This window comes from Taudactylus pleione, unplaced genomic scaffold (assembly GCF_031769625.1).
Source record: "Taudactylus pleione unplaced genomic scaffold, aTauple2 ptg000781l, whole genome shotgun sequence".
Taxonomy (NCBI): domain Eukaryota; kingdom Metazoa; phylum Chordata; class Amphibia; order Anura; family Myobatrachidae; genus Taudactylus; species Taudactylus pleione.
Window position 1 is genome coordinate 4046561 of NW_028285183.1, and position 24612 is coordinate 4071172.

A 24612-nucleotide genomic window follows, 5' to 3' on the forward strand; every position below is an offset into this window, starting at 1 on the left:
ACAGTGATGTACAGATGTACCTGTGGTTGTATACAGTGATGTACAGATGTACCTGGGGTTGTATACAGTGATGTACAGATGTACCTGTGGTTGTATACAGTGATGTACAGATGTACCTGTGGTTGTATACAGTGATGTACAGAAGTACCTGTGGTTGTATACAGTGATGTACAGAAGTACCTGTGGTTGTATACAGTGATGTACAGATGTACCTGGGGTTGTATACAGTGATGTACAGATGTACCTGGGGTTGTATACAGTGATGTACAGAAGTACCTGTGGTTGTATACAGTGATGTACAGATGTACCTGGGGTTGTATACAGTGATGTACAGATGTACCTGGGGTTGTATACAGTGATGTACAGATGTACCTGGGGTTGTATACAGTGATGTACAGATGTACCTGGGGTTGGATACAGTGATGTACAGATGTACCTGGGGTTGTATACAGTGATGTACAGATGTACCTGGGGTTGTATACAGTGATGTACAGATGTACCTGGGGTTGTATACAGTGATGTACAGAAGTACCTGTGGTTGTATACAGTGATGTACAGATGTACCTGGGGTTGTATACAGTGATGTACAGATGTACCTGGGGTTGTATACAGTGATGTACAGATGTACCTGTGGTTGGATACAGTGATGTACAGATGTACCTGGGGTTGTATACAGTGATGTACAGATGTACCTGGGGTTGTATACAGTGATGTACAGATGTACCTGTGGTTGTATACAGTGATGTACAGAAGTACCTGTGGTTGTATACAGTGATGTACAGATGTACCTGTGGTTGTATACAGTGATGTACAGAAGTACCTGTGGTTGTATACAGTGATGTACAGATGTACCTGGGGTTGTATACAGTGATGTACAGATGTACCTGGGGTTGTATACAGTGATGTACAGAAGTACCTGTGGTTGTATACAGTGATGTACAGAAGTACCTGTGGTTGGATACAGTGATGTACAGAAGTACCTGGGGTTGTATACAGTGATGTACAGATGTACCTGTGGTTGTATACAGTGATGTACAGAAGTACCTGGGGTTGTATACAGTGATGTACAGATGTACCTGTGGTTGTATACAGTGATGTACAGAAGTAGCTGTGGTTGTATACAGTGATGTACAGAAGTACCTGGGGTTGTATACAGTGATGTACAGATGTACCTGTGGTTGTATACAGTGATGTACAGAAGTACCTGTGGTTGGATACAGTGATGTACAGAAGTACCTGGGGTTGGATACAGTGATGTACAGATGTACCTGGGGTTGGATACAGTGATGTACAGATGTACCTGGGGTTGGATACAGTGATGTACAGATGTACCTGGGGTTGTATACAGTGATGTACAGATGTACCTTTTGGTTGTATACAGTGATGTACAGATGTACCTGTGGTTGTATACAGTGATGTACAGATGTACCTGTGGTTGTATACAGTGATGTACAGAAGTACCTGTGGTTGTATACAGTGATGTACAGATGTACCTGTGGTTGTATACAGTGATGTACAGAAGTACCTGGGGTTGGATACAGTGATGTACAGAGGTACCTGTGGTTGTATACAGTGATGTACAGATGTACCTGGGGTTGTATACAGTGATGTACAGATGTACCTTTTGGTTGTATACAGTGATGTACAGATGTACCTGGGGTTGTATACAGTGATGTACAGATGTACCTGGGGTTGTATACAGTGATGTACAGATGTACCTGTGGTTGGATACAGTGATGTACAGAAGTACCTGTGGTTGTATACAGTGATGTACAGATGTACCTGGGGTTGTATACAGTGATGTACAGATGTACCTGTGGTTGTATACAGTGATGTACAGATGTACCTGGGGTTGTATACAGTGATGTACAGATGTACCTGGGGTTGTATACAGTGATGTACAGATGTACCTGGGGTTGGATACAGTGATGTACAGATGTACCTGGGGTTGTATACAGTGATGTACAGATGTACCTGGGGTTGTATACAGTGATGTACAGATGTACCTGGGGTTGGATACAGTGATGTACAGATGTACCTGTGGTTGTATACAGTGATGTACAGATGTACCTGTGGTTGTATACAGTGATGTACAGAAGTAGCTGTGGTTGTATACAGTGATGTACAGATGTACCTGTGGTTGTATACAGTGATGTACAGATGTACCTGTGGTTGTATACAGTGATGTACAGATGTACCTGTGGTTGGACACAGTGATGAACAGAAGTACCTGTGGTTGTATACAGTGATGTACAGAAGTACCTGTGGTTGTATACAGTGATGTACAGATGTACCTGTGGTTGTATACAGTGATGTACAGATGTACCTGTGGTTGTATACAGTGATGTACAGAAGTAGCTGTGGTTGTATACAGTGATGTACAGATGTACCTGTGGTTGTATACAGTGATGTACAGATGTACCTGGGGTTGTATACAGTGATGTACAGATGTACCTGTGGTTGGACACAGTGATGAACAGAAGTACCTGTGGTTGTATACAGTGACGTACAGAAGTACCTGTGGTTGGATACAGTGACGTACAGATGTACCTGTGGTTGTATACAGTGATGTACAGAAGTACCTGGGGTTGTATACAGTGATGTACAGATGTACCTGTGGTTGTATACAGTGATGTACAGAAGTACCTGGGGTTGTATACAGTGATGTACAGATGTACCTGTGGTTGTATACAGTGATGTACAGAAGTAGCTGTGGTTGTATACAGTGATGTACAGATGTACCTGTGGTTGTATACAGTGATGTACAGAAGTACCTGGGGTTGTATACAGTGATGTACAGATGTACCTGTGGTTGTATACAGTGATGTACAGAAGTACCTGGGGTTGTATACAGTGATGTACAGATGTACCTGTGGTTGTATACAGTGATGTACAGAAGTACCTGGGGTTGTATACAGTGATGTACAGATGTACCTGTGGTTGTATACAGTGATGTACAGAAGTAGCTGTGGTTGTATACAGTGATGTACAGATGTACCTGTGGTTGGATACAGTGATGTACAGAAGTACCTGGGGTTGGATACAGTGATGTACAGATGTACCTGGGGTTGGATACAGTGATGTACAGATGTACCTGGGGTTGGATACAGTGATGTACAGATGTACCTGGGGTTGTATACAGTGATGTACAGATGTACCTTTTGGTTGTATACAGTGATGTACAGATGTACCTGGGATTGTATACAGTGATGTACAGATGTACCTGGGGTTGTATACAGTGATGTACAGATGTACCTGGGGTTGTATACAGTGATGTACAGATGTACCTGGGGTTGTATACAGTGATGTACAGATGTACCTTTTGGTTGTATACAGTGATGTACAGATGTACCTGGGGTTGTATACAGTGATGTACAGATGTACCTTTTGGTTGTATACAGTGATGTACAGATGTACCTGGGGTTGTATACAGTGATGTACAGATGTACCTTTTGGTGGTATACAGTGATGTACATATGTACCTGGGGTTGTATACAGTGATGTACAGATGTACCTGGGGTTGTATACAGTGATGTACAGATGTACCTTTTGGTTGTATATAGTGATGTACAGATGTACCTTTTGGTTGTATACAGTGATGTACAGATGCACCTGGGGTTGTATACAGTGATGTACAGATGTACCTGTGGTTGGACACAGTGATGAACAGAAGTACCTGTGGTTGTATACAGTGATGTACAGAAGTACCTGTGGTTGGATACAGTGACGTACAGAAGTACCTGGGGTTGGATACAGTGATGTACAGAAGTACCTGGGGTTGTATACAGTGATGTACAGATGTACCTTTTGGTTGTATACAGTGATGTACAGATGTACCTGGGGTTGTATACAGTGATGTACAGATGTACCTGGGGTTGTATACAGTGATGTACAGATGTACCTGTGGTTGGATACAGTAGGTTACAGAGGTACCTGGGGTTGGATACAGTTAGTTACAGAAGCACCTGTGGTTGTATACAGTGATGTACAGATGTACCTGGGGTTGTATACAGTGATGTACAGATGTACCTGGGGTTGTATACAGTGATGTACAGATGTACCTGGGGTTGTATACAGTGATGTACAGATGTACCTGGGGTTGTATACAGTGATGTACAGATGTACCTGGGGTTGTATACAGTGATGTACAGAGGTATCTGGGGTTGGACACAGTGATGTACAGATGTACCTTTTGGTTGTATACAGTGATGTACAGATGTACCTGGGGTTGTATACAGTGATGTACAGATGTACCTGGGGTTGTATACAGTGATGTACAGATGTACCTTTTGGTTGTATACAGTGATGTACAGATGTACCTGGGGTTGTATACAGTGATGTACAGAGGTATCTGGGGTTGGACACAGTGATGTACAGATGTACCTTTTGGTTGTATACAGTGATGTACAGATGTACCTGGGGTTGTATACAGTGATGTACAGATGTACCTGGGGTTGTATACAGTGATGTACAGATGTACCTGGGGTTGGACACAGTGATGTACAGATGTACCTTTTGGTTGTAATCAGTGATGTACAGATGTACCTGTGGTTGTATACAGTGATGTACAGATGTACCTGGGGTTGTATACAGTGATGTACAGATGTACCTGGGGTTGTATACAGTGATGTACAGATGTACCTGTGGTTGGACACAGTGATGTACAGATGTACCTTTTGGTTGTATACAGTGATGTACAGATGTACCTGGGGTTGTATACAGTGATGTACAGATGTACCTGGGGTTGTATACAGTGATGTACAGATGTACCTTTTGGTTGTATACAGTGATGTACAGATGTACCTGTGGTTGTATACAGTGATGTACAGATGTACCTGGGGTTGTATACAGTGATGTACAGATGTACCTGTGGTTGGATACAGTGATGTACAGAAGTACCTGGGGTTGGATACAGTGATGTACAGATGTACCTGGGGTTGTATACAGTGATGTACAGAAGTACCTGGGGTTGTATACAGTGATGTACAGAAGCACCTGTGGTTGTATACAGTGATGTACAGATGTACCTGTGGTTGGATACAGTGATGTACAGATGTACCTGTGGTTGTATACAGTGATGTACAGATGTACCTGTGGTTGTATACAGTGATGTACAGAAGTACCTGTGGTTGGATACAGTGATGTACAGAAGTACCTGGGGTTGGATACAGTGATGTACAGATGTACCTGGGGTTGTATACAGTGATGTACAGAAGTACCTGGGGTTGTATACAGTGATGTACAGAAGCACCTGTGGTTGTATACAGTGATGTACAGAGGTATCTGGGGTTGTATACAGTGATGTACAGAGGTATCTGGGGTTGGATATAGGGTTGGATATAGTGAGGTACAGTGGTACCTGGGGTAGGATACAGTAAGGTACAGAAGTACCTGGGGTTGTATACAATGATGTACAGAAGTACCTGGGGTTGGAAACATTAGGGTACAGAGGTACCTGGGGTTGGATACTTTGGGGTACAGAGGTACATGGGGTTGGATACAGAGCTACCTGGGATTGGATACAGTGGGGTACAGAGGTACATGGGGTTGGGTACAGAGGTACCTGGGTTTGGATACTGTGGGGTACAGAGGTACCTGGGGTTGGATACTGTAGGGTACAGAAGTACCTGTAATGATAGTGATAACAGCTATTTCAGCAAGCGGGTGGAAGCTGCAAGACTATGGGGTAAAGTAACAGCCTGAGACATGCAGGCATCGGCAAGTTTACTGTGAGTCTTCCCGGTGTTTTTAAGTGACAATCATTCAAAAGGCTAAACCAAGCTGGCTTTGCTGAATAAATGATCTGCACTATAAAACATTAGGCAGGCTCGCTGGGATCACGCCGATGTCTGCAATCACAGGCTGTTATATTTACCCCTATGAATGAGATCACTTTAATTCTATTAAAAAAGTCCATAAATACGGTCACAGTTTGTGAGTCTTTTAATCCTAATCTTATTAAGTGCACACTGGCTCCCTCTATATGTACAGTTCTTTACCTCGTAGTATAACCATCTACAAGTCACCTTTTATAGTTTCTCTCAGTCTGTAATGTGAGCAGAACGGATGATGACGATTATTATTATTACAAATGTAGGACTTTTCTAGAGAACTGACTAAAAGAAAGGACAGACAGCCCACAGAAAGCATTCAGAAGCCCAAAACTGTCCCAGGAACCATCCAGAGCGCGCAGGCCGGCCCAGGTGAGTGTTCGTCTCATTACACGAGAGCAGTGAGTTTAGGAAACGCTGGCCTGTATCGCCAGTCTGCTATTTTATAGGTTTGCATTTTTATTTTGAGATAATACAAAACAAATATAATTTCTACTGCAGGGTCCATAGGGTATCCACAGGATACCTTGGGGTATAGATGATGGCGTCAGTCTTCAGGCACCACAGAGTTAAAGTTTTCAGCCACCCAGGATGCATCTGGGTCCCTCTCCTATACCCCGCCCCCGGGCCAAGGCATCTCAGTTTTTGTCGGTGCCTGGCTCGGAGTCGGAGGCACTGTGCAGAGGGGGGCTATGAAGAGCCCCTGAAGTTTGTTTTAAAGGCAGCGCTGGCTGCACATCTGGGAGTACAGCATGGACAGTCAGTACTGACGTCCATGCTGTCTCCCCTACACCCCGCCGGTACCAGAACGCCGGTACTGATCCGGGGATGCTGGTAGACATCTGGGGTCACGGCTAGCGGTGCCCCCAGATGTCTTGGACCATGGCCGGATCCCAGGGGATATCAGGTAAGCAGCGGGGTCCCGCGGTGGGTCCCCGCTGGTCACATGGTCCTGAGTCCCCAGGCAGGGGGCTCCCTGGGGACTGGCTGCAGCGTGGAGCCAGGCGACCAACCTGCGCTTCCACTACGCCCTGGCATGCGCTGCGGCGTCCCAGGGGTTTAAATGCATGCCAGGGGAGCGCGCTTTCCCTGTCTCACAGCCGGCGCCTCCCCTGCTGCACACAGCCTCTCTGCTCTGCCCGATTGGCCACAGTGTGTCAGCTGTCCTCCCCCAGGCCGGCCTCCTTCATCCTCTGCTCCTCGGTGGCCATCTTTGAAGCATGGTGAACGCTGCTGGAAGCCTGTGAGCGGTGGCATTGCGGTCTGGGTCCCCCAGCATACCTCTCCTCTGTTTGCTAGAGGTCAGTGTATGCAGCGCTGAGTCCTACCAGCCTGAGGGTCTGAGTAGTTGAGAATCAGCGCTAATAGTGCAGGGATTTGTTTCTTCTGCATTGTATGTGACTAATCTGCTAGCCCTGCTGTCTGTACTTTCACTTTCTACTGTCAGCTTTATTACTGTCCCTGATCTTGCTCTGCTCAAAGCCCTTGCGGTGCGCGGTGTGCAGGGTGTTATTCACACTATACCAATACGTATAGGTGTGAGTGTCACATACTTACCATCATGTCTGAGACTGACTTTCCTCTCCAGCTCATGTGTACTAAATGTAAGGTACCAATAGCGGAGGGGGAGGGTAACGCTGAGGGGTTATGTCTCCAGTACCTGGCACTGTCACGGCCGATTATGGTCCCGGTACAGGAACCTCCCTGGGCTTGTTTCGCTAAGGCGCTTACAACCCTTGTGGGCCAGCTAGCTCCGCCACCTGCGTTTACCCAGACGGGTTTGTCCCAGCAGTCAGTGGTGTCGTCACCCATGCGGGAGTTCCCGAGACAATTGATGGTACTCCACAGTCTCCCTGTCCCTTCCCAGGTTTCTCCGGAGCCTGCGTGGGTTAATACTCTAACTACATCGGTTCAGCATTTGTCCGATGATTTACAGGGGGAGTCTGTGTTGCGGCCTCATAAACGGCCGGTGGCGTCTTTATCTGCTCCTTATGGAGATGACGATGAGACGTCAGATGATGGGGAGTTTCTGGATCTATCTGACCAAGAACCTCTCCGTACCAAAGAGCCGGACGCTAAGTCCAGAATGTATATCCCTGGTCTTATTCGAGTGGTCCGCACGGCTTTAGTTATTGAGAATATTGATCCTTTCGGTGGCCAAATTCAAATATGCCTTTTTAAGGATATTAAGGGTGAGGCTACGGTGTTCCCTCTTTCTGATCAATTAGTGGATCATTTAGAGGAGGCGTGGAAAAATCCAGGTAAACGGTTTCAGCCCCAGAGGCGCTTAGCCGTGGCTTATCTGTTTGCGGTCAATTATTTTTCTAAGTGGGAATCCCCTACGCAAGTGGATTCACATGTCACATGCCTAGTCAAAAGTGCCACGTTGCCTATGCCTTCGATGTCATCCTTGAAGGATGTCACTGACCGCAAGGTGGAGATCTGCCTCAAATCCGTTTATTCCCTTGCAGGGAAGCATCCAGACCGGCTATGGCCGTGTGTTGGGTAGCCAGAGCTAGGGAGCGCTGGGCGGATAATTTGGAGGCGTCTTTGGACTCTGACTGTTCGGCTGAACAGACCGAGTTGGTGGGCAATCTCCGAGACTCGGCCACTTACATTAATGAAGCGGCCTTAGATATTTGTATGCTCACCTCTAGGATCTCCTCTGCAGCCGTGGCTGCTCGTCGCACCTTATGGTTGCGTTCTTGGAAAGCGGATGCGGATTCCAAAAAAGAGATTAGAAGGTCTGCCTTTCAATGGACAGGTACTATTTGGTCCAGATCTGGACAAAATAGTAGCTACGTTGGCAGCAGCAAAATCTGCATGTCTTCCGTCTGCTACGATTCCTTCTAGTGCTGGTGGGTAGTCCTTTCGGCCTCACAGGGCCATAGGTAGGCCTAAAGCACAGTCCTTTCCACGGCAGGCCGGGACCAAGAAATTGTCCAAGTCCAAGAAACAGGTCTGGGGTACCAGACGTCTGGCTCCTAGGTCAGATAACAAACCTGCGGCCTGACGGTCCGGGCCTCCCTTTGGGGGATCCCAAAGTGGGGGGGCCGCCTGCTTCAGTTCGCCCAGTGCTGGTCGAGGACTACGACAGACACTTGGGTTCAGGAGGTGGTCTCTCACGGGTATGCCCTCTCCTTTCGGCACAGGCCTCCATCCCGGTTCTTTACCACAGGCCTTCCGCTAGACCGGAGCAAAGCCTCGGAACTGCGGAAGGTTTTGCACACTATGCTCCAGGCCGGAGTTATAGTGCATGTTCCAATTTCCTAGAGGGGCCTGGGTTTCTATTCCAATCTTTTTTTGGTGCAGAAAACCAAATGGGTCTTACCGTCCAATACTAAACCTAAAGGCCCTCAAGAAGTACTTGAGGGTACCTCTGTTTCGGAGGGAGACCCTGCGGTCCATTATTCTGGCACTGGAACCTGGGGGCTACATGGTGTCATTGGACATCCAGGACGCTTACCTGCATGTCCCTATTCTTAGTTCCGGGCGCTGCCTTTTGGCCTGGTGACTGCTCCACGGGTATTCACCAAGGTCATGGCGGCTCTCCTGCGGATGCAGGGAGTCCGACTGTTGCCTTATCTGGACGAGCTCCTGTTGATAGCGGGGTCTCCAGAGCTTCTTTTACACCATCTGGATCTGACGATTGCGGTACTGCAACGTCACGGCTGGTTGATAAACTGGCAGAGGTCCACTCTCACCCCGTCTCAGAGGAACCTGCACCTCGGGGCCTTAATGGACTCCAGGCAGCAGCGGATCTTTGTGACGGAGGAAAACATCCTTGCTTTGTAGTTGAGGGTGCGCAGTTGTCTGCAGTGTCGTCGAGTGTCGATACACTCGGCAATGAGGTTATTGGGCTCAATGGTGTCGGTATTCGACATGGTGGAGTACGCCCAATTTCACTCCAGACCTCTGCTGCTATTGATCCTGTCCAGATGGAATGGATTGCCTCAGTGTCTCAAGTCCCAGAAGATGGGGCTCACTCCGGACGTTCGCCTGTCTCTAACCTGGTGGTTGCAGACGACCCACCTCATCAAGGGTCGCCCGCTCTGGGTGGCGAACTGGGTCCTGTTAACAACGGGCGCCAGTCTCCGGGGCTGGGGAGCTGTCACGGGTCCACACTTGTTTCAGGGAGGAGGAACCCGTAGTCAGGCAGCACTCGCAGAAGTGTCCCGTATTCTGGTCTGGGCGGAGCGCAATCTCCCAGCAATATCAGCAGTGTTCTTCCCGGGAGTCCTCAACTGGGAAGCGGATTTTCTCAGCAGGCAGGACGTGCATCCGGGAGAGTGGTCTTTACACCAGGACGTCTTTCAGAGTCTGGTGGACAAGTGGGGTCTTCCAGAGATAGACCTCATGGCGTCCCGGCACAACAACAAGTTGCCGGTGTATGGGTCTCGAACAAGAGACGAGAAGGCGTCTCTGGTGTATGCCCTGTCCGTCCAGTAGACGTTCCAGGTTGCCTACCTTTTCCCTCCGTTTTTTCCTTCTTCCGCGGGTAATGTGGAGATTCAAAACAAGAAGGAGGTACGCTACTGTTGATAGCTCCCGAGTGGCCCAGACGGCACTGGTTCTCCGACCTCCAGTGTCTGTCAGTAGACGTTCCTCTGAAGTTACCATTACGACCGGATCTGCTGTCACAGGGTCCTTGTCTTCACCCAGACCTGACTCGGCTGTCTTTGACGGCGTGGCTGTTGAAACGGTCATGCTCAGGTCCAGAGGGTTTTCTGGCTCCGTGGTGCAAACCATGCTAAGAGCTCATAAACCTTCCTCGGCAAGAATCTACCATCGTGTGGTGTAGACCTAGAGGGTATTCCCCTAGGGAGTTCCGCCTGTCCTTCAGGCTGGACTGGATCATGGGCTTTGCCTGGCTTCTCTGAAAGTGCGGGTGTCTGCCCTGTCAGTCTGGTTTCATCGTAGGATTGCTGCGCTCTCTGATGTGCGCACCTTTATGCGAGGTGTTCTTCGCATTCAGCCACCTTTTGTCCACCGGTGGCGCCTTGGAATTTGGCTGTGGCCGTGAGAGTTTTCCAGGGACCGCCGTTTGAACCACTGGACTCAGTGGACTTTAAATGGCTTACAGCTAAAACCATATTCCTTCTGGCCATTGCCTCGGCCAGAAGGGTTTCGGATTTAGGGGTTCTCTCTTGTAGACCCCCTTTTTTTATGATTTTTCATAGGAATAGGGCGGTGCTTCACACTCGTCCGGGATTCCTTCCCAAAGTGGTATCCAGTTTTCACATCAATGAAGAAATTGTTGTGCCGGCTTTCAATTCACCTGGACTTTCAGTGGGTGAAGCCACTTTGGATGTTGTGCGGGCCTTAAAGATTTTTGTGGCCCGCACTTCTTCGTTTAGGAAGTCGGACGCTTTGTTTGTCCTCTATGGCTTCCGTAATAAGGGTTGGCCTGCTTCAAAGCAGACTTTGGCAGGCTGGATTCGTATGGCAATTTCAGAAGCTTATCTTCATGAAGGTCTTTCAGTTCCCTCCTCTGTGAGGGCTCATTCCACTAGGTCTGTGGGTCCTTCGTGGGCAGCTAGACGTGGTGCCTCTGCAGTTCAGATACTGCAAGGCTGATACGTGGTCTTCTGTCCATACCTGTGTGAGGTATTACGCTTTTGACACCTTTGCCTCTCAGGATGCTTCCTTCGGGCGGCGGATTCTCCTCTCAGCACAGGAGCGTCCCCACCCTTGAAGGATACTGCTTTGGGACATCCCCAAGGTATCCTGTGGATACCCTATGGATCCTGCAGTAGAAAATAAGAGATATGGTAAGAACTTACCCTTGTTATCTCTATTTCTACGAAGTCCATAGGGTTCCACAGGACTCCTGCCCTGTCGCACCTGTACTGCAGATGGGCTTTATTCTGGTCACCGGTTTTTCCGTCTCCCTATGGTGAGAATGTGATTCTCGTGAGTGTCCAGATCTTTCTTCTCTCTCTTTCTTCTCCTCCTCCGGCCTATGGCTTGTGACGTAACTGAGATGCCTTGGCCCGGGGGCGGGGTATAGGAGAGGGACCCAGATGCATCCTGGGAGGCTGAAAACTTTAACTCTGTGGTGCCTGAAGACTGACGTCATCACCTATACCCCAAGGTATCCTGTGGAACCCTATGGACTTCGTAGAAATAGAGATAACAAGGGTAAGTTCTTACCATATCTCTTATTTTCTGACTGTCCGGAATGCTCTGCCAATTTAATAAAAGGACCAATATGGCATTTTCCCTTGGCCCACCATTAGAGGGGCCTAACAATACGTTTCGCAGTGACGGCGCCCAGATGGGTAAATACTGTAACTTGACCTCTTTCCGGGGTATCAGCTATACTTGGCAGGCCGGACATCTCTTCACAAATTCCAAGCTATCCGAGATCAAATAAGACTATAGCCGGAAGGTAATAGGCCCCGATTTGCTGGTCCAGGCGCAATTCCGATGCTGTAGGCGCTAAATTTAAAGTGGCAATTAGTTTAAGCAAATCAAGTTGCTTTTGCCTTAAAACTAATGGGCACTTTAAATTTAGCGGTTACATCGTATGGACCAGGAAATTGGAGACTATTATATTAGGAATCGGTATGAATTACCGCTGGACCCCTTGGCGGCGGTTCAAATCCCGACAGCGCGTGGCCGACAGAGGAAGAAATCCCGGTCGTCCGTAGGTAAGTATTGACTAACCTAATCTACCCCTTAACCCTCCTTTAGGGTGCCTAACCCTAACCTTCCCCCCCAGTGCCTAACCCTAATCCGCCCTCTAAGTGCCTAAACCTAACCCCCCCTTCCCCGCCGCCTAACCCTAACCTCCCCCCGGGGGTGCCTAACCCTCCCCATAGCCTAACCCTAACCTCCCTGGGGGGTGCCTAACCCTAAGTCCTCACCGGGAGCCCTAACCCTCTCCCCCCCGCGCGGCTGTCCGCTGCGGCGCCTGGCATCCGCTCGACGTCTGGAAAATTACAGGCGTCTACATTTAGACGCCTGTCATTCGTCCCTAGTCGGGATAACAGTGTCTGGAAGCCGACGGTCGGCATTCCGTCTGCGGGCTTCCTGAACGTATACCTTATATTAGGGCCTATAAAGGAGAATAACCACTTAATCTATAGCTGCTCCTGATATTAGCAAATGTGTAAAGAAATAGGGGTATAGTTACTAAAGTGCAGGTTTTTAGAAGTGGAGATGTTGCCCATAGCAACCAATTAGATTCTACCCAACATGTATCTAGCACCTTATAGTAGATAATAGCTAGAATCTAATTGGTTGCTATAGGCAACATCTCCACTTCTAAAAAAATTTGTAAATATACCCCATAAAGGCGTTTAAAACGAGTAAAATAAAAGTACCTAGCACCTGCCGACGCACTTCAGCTGCTGCGCCCCCTCATGTCCCCGCCCACTGCTGTCAAGTTATACGCATACATACACGTCAGGCCTAATGTGTCGCAGCCATGATTTGGTCATCGCGCAAACGCGAGTGATGACGTCATTTTTATCAGGATCCAATATTATAATAATAGACGGTGAAATATCTGAATTAAATTTAAGCCTTAAAATAGTCCTCTTGCTGTAAAATGCTTCCGGCGGTCGCTCTCGGTACACGTCTATAACAGCATTCATCATTTCTTGCAGCTTTCTTTGGGGCAGTGAAAACCCTGACACTGGGAGTCCATGAAATGAAGATCGGATCTATCACTTACCAGGTGAAGACTGGCGATATCACCAAGGAAGACACGGACATCATTGTCAATTCCACCGACCAAAAATTCACTCTCAAGTCAGGTATTTACCCCATCTCCTGCGCCTTCTATGCCATAGTGCCGGTGTGAGACAGGGGTGACTTTCTCCTTTATTGTGAAAGCCTATCGCTGCGATTTATACATGTCAGCAGGAAGGCCCGCGCTAGGTTTCTCTGTGCCCAGCACTGTCGCCCCTTCCTTCCCCCTGAGCGTATACCAATAACGCCAGCGGGTGGGTGAAGGGCGAGTTTTTCCGGAGCCAGGCGGTGGTGAGCGCCTCTAAAATAATGTTCAGGCAGGACTGCGCCCTTCAGGCTATGATGCCCCGGGCACGGCCCTGCTAGCCTGTGCCTTGAGCCGCCACTGCCTGTCAGATAGACCTCTGTTTGGATCATTTATAAACTGTGCAAGCGACTGGCCCACATACAGTGGGAATATATCAACTCAAAGAATTTGTGAACCTCAAATCTAGTTCTCTGCAGCTGGAGGACGGAGTATTCATTATCTGTGTACTAATTATCAGCGCCAGACTGGGAGTAATTATCGGCTCTGCGCTCAGGCCCACCTCAGTGTTGGCGAGGCCTCCGAACTGCAGCCTCTGACTGCTAACCGCGCCTGCCATCAGACCTTTCACCTATCTGGCATTTGCCAAAAGTGCGAGATGGCTAGTCCAGCCCTGCTAATTACATGTGTATTCATTTCCTATGCATGTTACACTTTACAATTTTCGGAGTTGAAGAAAAACAAAAACCACTTTACGTCACGGTCACACCTCTTTACTATGAGATAGTCGATGGCGCTGCCATGAGACGGGGGTACGTTATCTTCACACTAGCACACTTGGCAGACTACCCTTGTGCTTCCAAATCACATATCATAGGTCCTATACTGCAGACAGCCCCCTGTACTTCCATAGAGGGGGTTCTCTCCTCTGTACGCCATTTTCACGGTAGGCCCCACTAGGTCCTATACTGCAGACAGCCCCCTATACTTCCATAGAGGGGGTTCTCTCCTCTATACGCCATTTTCACGGTAGGCCCCACTAGGTCCTATACTGCAGACAGCCCCCTGTACTTCCACAGAGGGGGTTCTCTCCTCTGTACGCCATTTTCACGGTAGGCCCCACTCTTTCCACTGCGAAAAACATGGAAGAAGCTGGAGCTGAGGTCCTGGATTACAACTCAACTGTGTGGGCATCAACACGGCACTGAGGGCAGGGTGTCGGCAGGAATAATATGAATGCCTAAACCTGGGGCAGGGATTAAGCCTACAGACACCCCAATACACATAGAGACTACTGTATACAGATGTATAATGTGTGTGTTCTTGCATTTCAGAAATCACACTAAATCCCCCTTGTATAATGTACGATCAGCTTTTATATCACTGTTACATTTCAGGTGTCTCTAAAGCCATTCTGGAGGCCGCAGGGCAGAGTGTGCAAGACGAATGCCTCCAACTCGGTAAGAATCGGTTTCTGGGACTAGTTGCTAAAGGGGAACGGTAATCGGATATTATTCCCTTGCGAAGCCGTCAACTAAACACATTTGTGTCCATTTAATGGGCGGAGCCAATTATTCAGTCTAGCGCAGGGGTCAGGGAACTTTTTTACCTTTTACCCGAAAATATATTTAGATACGTCAACGTTACCCCCTTGATTTGAAAGGAAGGGAATCATATAGTAGTGGCCCCATATAATACCCCTGTAGTAGTGCCCCCATAGTTATGCCCCTGTAGTAGTGCCCCCATATAATTCCCACTGTAGTAGTGCCCCCATATAATGCCCCTGTAGTAGTGCCACCATAGTTATACCCCTGTAGTAGTGCCCCCATAGTTATGTCCCTGTAGTAGTGCCCCCATATAATGCCCATGTAGTAGTGTCCCCATATAGTGCCCCTGTAGCAGTGCCCCATATAATGCCCCTGTAGTAGTGCCCCCATATAATGCCCCTGTAGTAGTGCCCCCATATAATGCCCCTGTAGTAGTGCCGCTTGTACAAAAAAAACAGTTACCTTAATCCCCGCTCCTGCATCCGCCGCCGTCCTGTCCGCCCGGCTGCTCCTCGGAACTATGGGAGAGACGTAACGACGTCTCTCCCATAGTGCGAATGGAGAGAGCCGGAAGCTGGAGTTCAGTAGAAAACTCCAGCCTCCGGCTAACGCGGCGCTGCAGGGAAGGAGCCGGGCGCCCGCTGGTAATAGCATCTCAGCGGGCGTCTGGCTTAGAGCCTCCCTGCGGCACAGCCGGGCATGCATTATATATTATAGAATGATTCATATGCATGCCCAGCTATCCGTCCATTACCCCCAGGAAATATATATTATAGAATGATTCATATGCATGCCCAGCTATCCGTCCATTACCCCCAGTAATTTACCCCTGTTCCCCAACCACTTGTCTAGGGGGTCACTAGGACATGATTGAGCGTCGAGCGCTTTGTGCCGCTAGGCTGATTTCTCAGGGAACCGAATGAGAAGGAAATCTAGTGCTCTATATTATCAGTATAAAAATTCCATAAAAACATTCACCATGAAATGTGCATCTTTCATAATAAAAAAATGGGCTGAAAGATTATAATTAATTTTATTATTCACAATAAAGATGTGAAAAAACAGGGGGTCAACTGAAGAAAAAACTGAAGCGAGTCGCGTATTTATATACATGCCCGTTGCACGCCCTCTCCTTTTGCATCTATTTATGCAGATACATTGAGCAACAATTTATGGTCTGTTTCTAGGTAACTCAAGCCTCCACCACATAAGCCAAACACATTGATTAACCAGTGACTGACGTTCTTCTTTTTAGTGTTCTCAAATGACTTTTACAGTCATTTATTCAAATTCTTATTTTGCGCTTATTGAGAGACAGATTTGCTTCAAAATGAGACCCATTTGTAAGTTTTGGGCACAATAGTGAACCACTGTTTACAACACATTTAATAAGCAACATAAGTTGTACATACATTTAGGTTAAAGAGACAACTGGCACTGTACTGTATATCACCATCTGCCGGCTCTGAAGTCCTCTGTGTTGCCGGGTATTTCGATTCAACTGTTCCTTAGCTCCCACCCTGGAATCGCTGGGTGCTGTTTTGAAGGCAAAGAGTGGTCACACCAAATATTGTTTTGATTTAGATTCTCGCCTGCTCTGTCACTTTGCATTTTGTTAAATGGTAAAAATAAACTATTCACACTTCTATTTTCTAAAGCTTTCTTACTTTGCAGCATTTTTTCCACACCTGCCTAAAACTTTTAGACAGTACTGTGTATAGGTGTGTGTATGTATAAAAAAAAATATATATATATATATATATATATATATATATTATACATACTTGCACACAGTATATATAGAGCAGGAGTTGCCAGCTGCTTCTTCTGTTGGCTCAATTCCTTATGTTTTTTTGTTTTTTTTGCGGTGGGGGTTAGACATTATATTCAGTCAAGTTTATCGGGTGCAGATACTATTAGGTCTCCCATTAGAGGTTGTTAGTCCGCAGGCTCCGGTAGAGCTTACGTTAATGGGGCATGGAGGTTCCGACCACAAGTATGAAACCAAGCAGTAAGTGGCTCCTCATTCTTATGATGGGGAATGGGAGAAAACAATATAGGTAAGCACAAAAATTCCAGTTCTTCCTTGCTCACTTGTAGCTTTCAGAGGTGTCTCCTGAGAGCGGCGGCACCTAGATGTGTGTATGGGAGACCAACTAGATACACCGAAAGAAAGGAAGATATCTCTTGCACATCGGATGCATGGCATAAATACAGTCCAGTATGTTCTATATAAACCATCTTGTAAAGTGAAGGGCTTCCGGGTCCCCTTACTCCAGCAGATAGATTATGTACGCCGATATAAATTGACAGTTGATGCCCGTTTCCATTTATACAAATTGTTTTTTGTCAGATTGTGGGATTTTTATTTTACCACAGGATCTCAGGCTAAAACGTCTCATATTGCTACCAAGAATGGAAATCTCCTCTGCAAGCAGATCCTTCATGTTGTTGGCAGGAATTCAAATGAAGGCATCAAAGAATTTGTTAATGAAGCTCTCAATGAGTGTGTTAGACTGCAGGCCTCGTCCGTTGCTTTCCCGGCCATAGGAACAGGTCTGATGTCCTCTCTATTGTCTCATTATATTCTATGATGTCTTACTGTTCTCTCTGCTGTCTTACTGTCCTCAGTACCATCTCACTATCCTCTCTGATGTCTCGCTGTCCTCAGTACCATCTCACTATCCTCTCTGATGTCTCGCTGTCCTCAGTACCATCTCACTATCTTCTCTGCTGTCTTACTGTCCTCTCTGCTGTCTTACTGTCCTCAGTACCATCCCATTATCCTCTCTACTTTCTTACTGTCCTCTCTACTGTCTCACTGTCCTTAGGACCATCTCAATGTACTCAGTACCGTCTCACTGTCCTCTCTGCTGTATTACTATCAGTACTATCTCACTGTTCTCTCTGCTGTATTACTATCAGTACTATCTCACTGTTCTCTCTGCTGTATTACTATCAGTACCATCTCACTGTCCTCTCTGCTGTTTTACTATCAGTACCATCTCACTGTCCTCTCTGCTGTATTACTATCAGTACCATCTCACTGTCCTCTCTGCTGTATTACTATCAGTACCATCTCACTGTTCTCTCTGCTGTATTACTATCAGTACTATCTCACTGTTCTCTCTGCTGTATTACTATCAGTACCATCTCACTGTTCTCTCTGCTGTATTACTATCAGTACCATCTCACTGTCCTCTCTGCTGTATTACTATCAGTACTATCTCACTGTCCACTCTGCTGTATTTCTATCAGTACTATCTCACTGTTCTCTCTGCTGTATTACTATCAGTACTATCTCACTGTCCTCTCTGCTGTATTACTATCAGTACTATCTCACTGTCCTCTCTGCTGTATTACTATCAGTACCATCTCACTGTTCTCTCTGCTGTATTACTATCAGTACCATCTCACTGTCCTCTCTGCTGTATTATTACTATCAGTACTATCTCACTGTCCTCTCTGCTGTATTACTATCAGTACTATCTCACTGTTCTCTCTGCTGTATTACTATCAGTACTATCTCACTGTTCTCTCTGCTGTATTACTATCAGTACTATCTCACTGTCCTCTCTGCTGTATTACTATCAGTACTATCTCACTGTTCTCTCTGCTGTATTACTATCAGTACTATCTCACTGTCCTCTCTGCTGTATTACTATCAGTACTATCTCACTGTTCTCTCTGCTGTATTACTATCAGTACTATCTCACTGTCCTCTCTGCTGTATTACTATCAGTACTATCTCACTGTTCTCTCTGCTGTATTACTATCAGTACTATCTCACTGTTCTCTCTGCTGTATTACTATCAGTACTATCTCACTGTTCTCTCTGCTGTATTACTATCAGTACTATCTCACTGTTCTCTCTGCTGTATTACTATCAGTACTATCTCACTGTCCTCTCTGCTGTATTACTATCAGTACCATCTCACTGTCCTCTCTGCTGTATTACTATCAGTACTATCTCACTGTCCTCTCTGCTGTATTACTATCAGTACTATCTCACTGTTCTCTCTGCTGTATTACTATCAGTACTATCTCACTGTTCTCTCTGCTGTATTACTATCAGTACTATCTCACTGTCCTCTCTGCTGTATTACTATCAGTACCATCTCACTGTCCTCTTTGCTGTATTACTATCAGTACCATCTCACTGTTCTCTCTGCTGTATTACTATCAGTACCATCTCACTGTCCTCTTTGCTGTATTACTATCAGTACTATCTCACTGTCCTCTCTGCTGTATTACTATCAGTACTATCTCACTGTTCTCTCTGCTGTATTACTATCAGTACTATCTCACTGTTCTCTCTGCTGTATTACTATCAGTACTATCTCACTGTCCACTCTGCTGTATTACTATCAGTACTATCTCACTGTCCTCTCTGCTGTATTACTATCAGTACTATCTCACTGTCCACTCTGCTGTATTACTATCAGTACCATCTCACTGTCCTCTTTGCTGTATTACTATCAGTACTATCTCACTGTCCACTCTGCTGTATTACTATCAGTACCATCTCACTGTCCTCTTTGCTGTATTACTATCAGTACCATCTCACTGTCCTCTCTGCTGTATTACTATAAGTACTGTCTCACTGTCCTCTCTGCTGTATTACTATCAGTACTATCTCACTGTCCACTCTGCTGTATTACTATAAGTACTATCTCACTGTTCTCTCTGCTGTATTACTATCAGTACTATCTCACTGTTCTCTCTGCTGTATTACTATCAGTACTATCTCACTGTTCTCTCTGCTGTATTATTACTATCAGTACTATCTCACTGTCCTCTCTGCTGTATTACTATCAGTACCATCTCACTGTCCTCTCTGCTGTATTACTATCAGTACCATCTCACTGTCCTCTCTGCTGTATTACTATCAGTACCATCTCACTGTTCTCTCTGCTGTATTACTATCAGTACCGTCTCACTGTTCTCTCTGCTGTATTACTATCAGTACCATCTCACTGTCCTCTCTGCTGTATTACTATCAGTACCGTCTCACTGTCCTCTCTGCTGTATTACTATCAGTACCGTCTCACTGTCCTCTCTGCTGTATTACTATCAGTACCGTCTCACTCTCCTCTCTGCTGTATTACTATCAGTACCGTCTCACTGTCCTCTCTGCTGTATTACTATCAGTACCGTCTCACTGTCCTCTCTGCTGTATTACTATCAGTACCGTCTCCCTGTCCTCTCTGCTGTATTACTATCAGTACCGTCTCACTGTCCTCTCTGCTGTATTACTATCAGTACCGTCTCACTGTCCTCTCTGCTGTATTACTATCAGTACCGTCTCACTGTCCTCTCTGCTGTATTACTATCAGTACCATCTCACTGTTCTCTCTGCTGTATTACTATCAGTACCGTCTCACTGTCCTCTCTGCTGTATTACTATCAGTACCGTCTCACTGTCCTCTCTGCTGTATTACTATCAGTACCGTCTCACTGTCCTCTCTGCTGTATTACTATCAGTACCGTCTCACTGTCCTCTCTGCTGTATTACTATCAGTACCGTCTCACTGTCCTCTCTGCTGTATTACTATCAGTACCGTCTCACTGTCCTCTCTGCTGTATTACTATCAGTACTGTCTCACTGTCCTCTCTGCTGTATTACTATCAGTACTATCTCACTGTTCTCTCTGCTGTATTACTATCAGTACTATCTCACTGTCCTCTCTGCTGTATTACTATCAGTACTATCTCACTGTCCTCTCTGCTGTATTACTATCAGTACCGTCTCACTGTTCTCTCTGCTGTATTACTATCAGTACTGTCTCACTGTTCTCTCTGCTGTATTACTATCAGTACCGTCTCACTGTTCTCTCTGCTGTATTACTATCAGTACCGTCTCACTGTCCTCTCTGCTGTATTACTATCAGTACCATCTCACTGTTCTCTCTGCTGTATTACTATCAGTACCATCTCACTGTTCTCTCTGCTGTATTACTATCAGTACTATCTCACTGTTCTCTCTGCTGTATTACTATCAGTACCATCTCACTGTCCTCTCTGCTGTATTACTATCAGTACTATCTCACTGTCCTCTCTGCTGTATTACTATCAGTACCATCTCACTGTCCTCTCTGCTGTATTACTATCAGTACCATCTCACTGTCCTCTCTGCTGTATTACTATCAGTACTATCTCACTGTCCTCTCTGCTGTATTACTATCAGTACCATCTCACTGTTCTCTCTGCTGTATTACTATCAGTACCATCTCACTGTTCTCTCTGCTGTTTTACTATCAGTACTATCTCACTGTTCTCTCTGCTGTATTACTATCAGTACTATCTCACTGTTCTCTCTGCTGTATTACTATCAGTACTATCTCACTGTTCTCTCTGCTGTATTACTATCAGTACCATCTCACTGTCCTCTCTGCTGTATTACTATCAGTACCATCTCACTGTCCTCTCTGCTGTATTACTATCAGTACCATCTCACTGTTCTCTCTGCTGTATTACTATCAGTACTATTTCACTGTTCTCTCTGCTGTATTACTATCAGTACTATCTCACTGTCCTCTCTGCTGTATTACTATCAGTACTATCTCACTGTTCTCTCTGCTGTATTACTATCAGTACTATCTCACTGTCCTCCCTGCTGTATTACTATCAGTACTATCTCACTGTTCTCTCTGCTGTATTACTATCAGTACTATCTCACTGTTCTCTCTGCTGTATTACTATCAGTACCATCTCACTGTCCTCTCTGCTGTATTACTATCAGTACCATCTCACTGTCCTCTCTGCTGTATTACTATCAGTACCATCTCACTGTTCTCTCTGCTGTATTACTATCAGTACTATCTCACTGTCCTCTCTGCTGTATTACTATCAGTACTATCTCACTGTTCTCTCTGCTGTATTACTATCAGTACTATCTCACTGTTCTCTCTGCTGTATTACTATAAGTACTATCTCACTGTTCTCTCTGCTGTATTACTATAAGTACTATCTCACTGTTCTCTCTGCTGTATTACTATCAGTACTATCTCACTGTTCTCTCTGCTGTATTACTATCAGTACCATCTCACTGTCCTCTCTGCTGTATTACTATCAGTACCATCTCACTGTCCTCTCTGCTGTATTACTATCAGTACTATCTCACTGTCCTCTCTGCTGTATTACTATAAGTACTATCTCACTGTTCTCTCTGCTGTATTACTATCAGTACTATCTCACTGTTCTCTCTGCTGTATTACTATCAGTACCATCTCACTGTCCTCTCTGCTGTATTACTATCAGTACCATCTCACTGTCCTCTCTGCTGTATTACTATCAGTACCATCTCACTGTCCTCTCTGCTGTATTACTATCAGTACTATCTCACTGTCCTCTCTGCTGTATTACTATAAGTACTATCTCACTGTTCTCTCTGCTGTATTACTATCAGTACCATCTCACTGTTCTCTCTCCTGTATTACTATCAGTACCATCTCACTGTCCTCTCTGCTGTATTACTATCAGTACCATCTCACTGTCCTCTCTGCTGTATTACTATCAGTACCGTCTCACTGTCCTCTCTGCTGTATTACTATCAGTACTATCTCACTGTCCTCTCTGCTGTATTACTATCAGTACCGTCTCACTGTCCTCTCTGCTGTATTACTATCAGTACCATCTCACTGTTCTCTCTGCTGTATTACTATCAGTACTATCTCACTGTTCTCTCTGCTGTATTACTATCAGTACTATCTCACTGTCCTCTCTGCTGTATTACTATCAGTACCGTCTCACTGTCCTCTCTGCTGTATTACTATCAGTACTATCTCACTGTTCTCTCTGCTGTATTACTATCAGTACTATCTCACTGTCCTCTCTGCTGTATTACTATCAGTACTATCTCACTGTCCTCTCTGCTGTATTACTATCAGTACCATCTCACTGTTCTCTCTGCTGTATTACTATCAGTACCGTCTCACTGTTCTCTCTGCTGTATTACTATCAGTACCATCTCACTGTCCTCTCTGCTGTATTACTATCAGTACTATCTCACTGTCCTCTCTGCTGTATTACTATCAGTACTATCTCACTGTCCTCTCTGCTGTATTACTATAAGTACTGTCTCACTGTCCTCTCTGCTGTATTACTATCAGTACTATCTCACTGTTCTCTCTGCTGTATTACTATCAGTACTATCTCACTGTTCTCTCTGCTGTATTACTATAAGTACTATCTCACTGTTCTCTCTGCTGTATTACTATCAGTACCATCTCACTGTCCTCTCTGCTGTATTACTATCAGTACCGTCTCACTGTCCTCTCTGCTGTATTACTATCAGTACTATCTCACTGTCCTCTCTGCTGTATTACTATCAGTACCATCTCACTGTCCTCTCTGCTGTATTACTATCAGTACTATCTCACTGTTCTCTCTCCTGTAGTACTATCAGTACCATCTCACTGTCCTCTCTGCTGTATTACTATCAGTACCATCTCACTGTCCTCTCTGCTGTATTACTATCAGTACTATCTCACTGTTCTCTCTCCTGTATTACTATCAGTACCATCTCACTGTCCTCTCTGCTGTATTACTATCAGTACCATCTCACTGTTCTCTCTGCTGTATTACTATCAGTACCATCTCACTGTCCTCTCTGCTGTATTACTATCAGTACCATCTCACTGTCCTCTCTGCTGTATTACTATCAGTACTATCTCACTGTTCTCTCTGCTGTATTACTATAAGTACCATCTCACTGTTCTCTCTGCTGTATTACTATCAGTACCATATCACTGTCCTCTCTGCTGTATTACTATCAGTACCATCTCACTGTCCTCTCTGCTGTATTACTATCAGTACTATCTCACTGTTCTCTCTCCTGTATTACTATCAGTACCATCTCACTGTTCTCTCTGCTGTATTACTATAAGTACTGTCTCACTGTCCTCTCTGCTGTATTACTATCAGTACTATCTCACTGTCCACTCTGCTGTATTACTATAAGTACTATCTCCCTGTTCTCTCTGCTGTATTACTATCAGTACTATCTCACTGTCCTCTCTGCTGTATTACTATCAGTACTATCTCACTGTCCTCTCTGCTGTATTACTATCAGTACCATCTCACTGTTCTCTCTGCTGTATTACTATCAGTACCATCTCACTGTTCTCTCTGCTGTATTACTATCAGTACCATCTCACTGTTCTCTCTGCTGTATTACTATCAGTACCATCTCACTGTTCTCTCTGCTGTATTACTATCAGTACCATCTCACTGTCCTCTCTGCTGTATTACTATCAGTACCATCTCACTGTTCTCTCTGCTGTATTACTATCAGTACCGTCTCACTGTTCTCTCTGCTGTATTACTATCAGTACTATCTCACTGTTCTCTCTGCTGTATTACTATCAGTACCATCTCACTGTCCTCTCTGCTGTATTACTATCAGTACTATTTCACTGTCCTCTCTGCTGTGTTACTATCAGTACTATTTCACTGTCCTCTCTGCTGTATTACTATCAGTACTATCTCACTGTCCTCTCTGCTGTATTAC

The 24612-nt window shown here is 45.6% G+C and overlaps 1 protein-coding gene across 1 annotated transcript in view; it reads left to right on the forward strand.

The window, feature by feature from the left end:
- The window catches only part of LOC148475085 (protein mono-ADP-ribosyltransferase PARP14-like), a 114452-nt gene that overhangs the window by 47089 nt on the left and 42751 nt on the right, over positions 1-24612 (forward strand). The window contains exons 9-12 of the mRNA XM_088457744.1: positions 6098-6203; positions 13445-13594; positions 14952-15014; positions 17481-17657. Coding sequence (XP_088313870.1) covers positions 6098-6203; positions 13445-13594; positions 14952-15014; positions 17481-17657 — 496 coding nt within the window. The remainder of the gene's footprint in view (positions 1-6097; positions 6204-13444; positions 13595-14951; positions 15015-17480; positions 17658-24612) is intronic.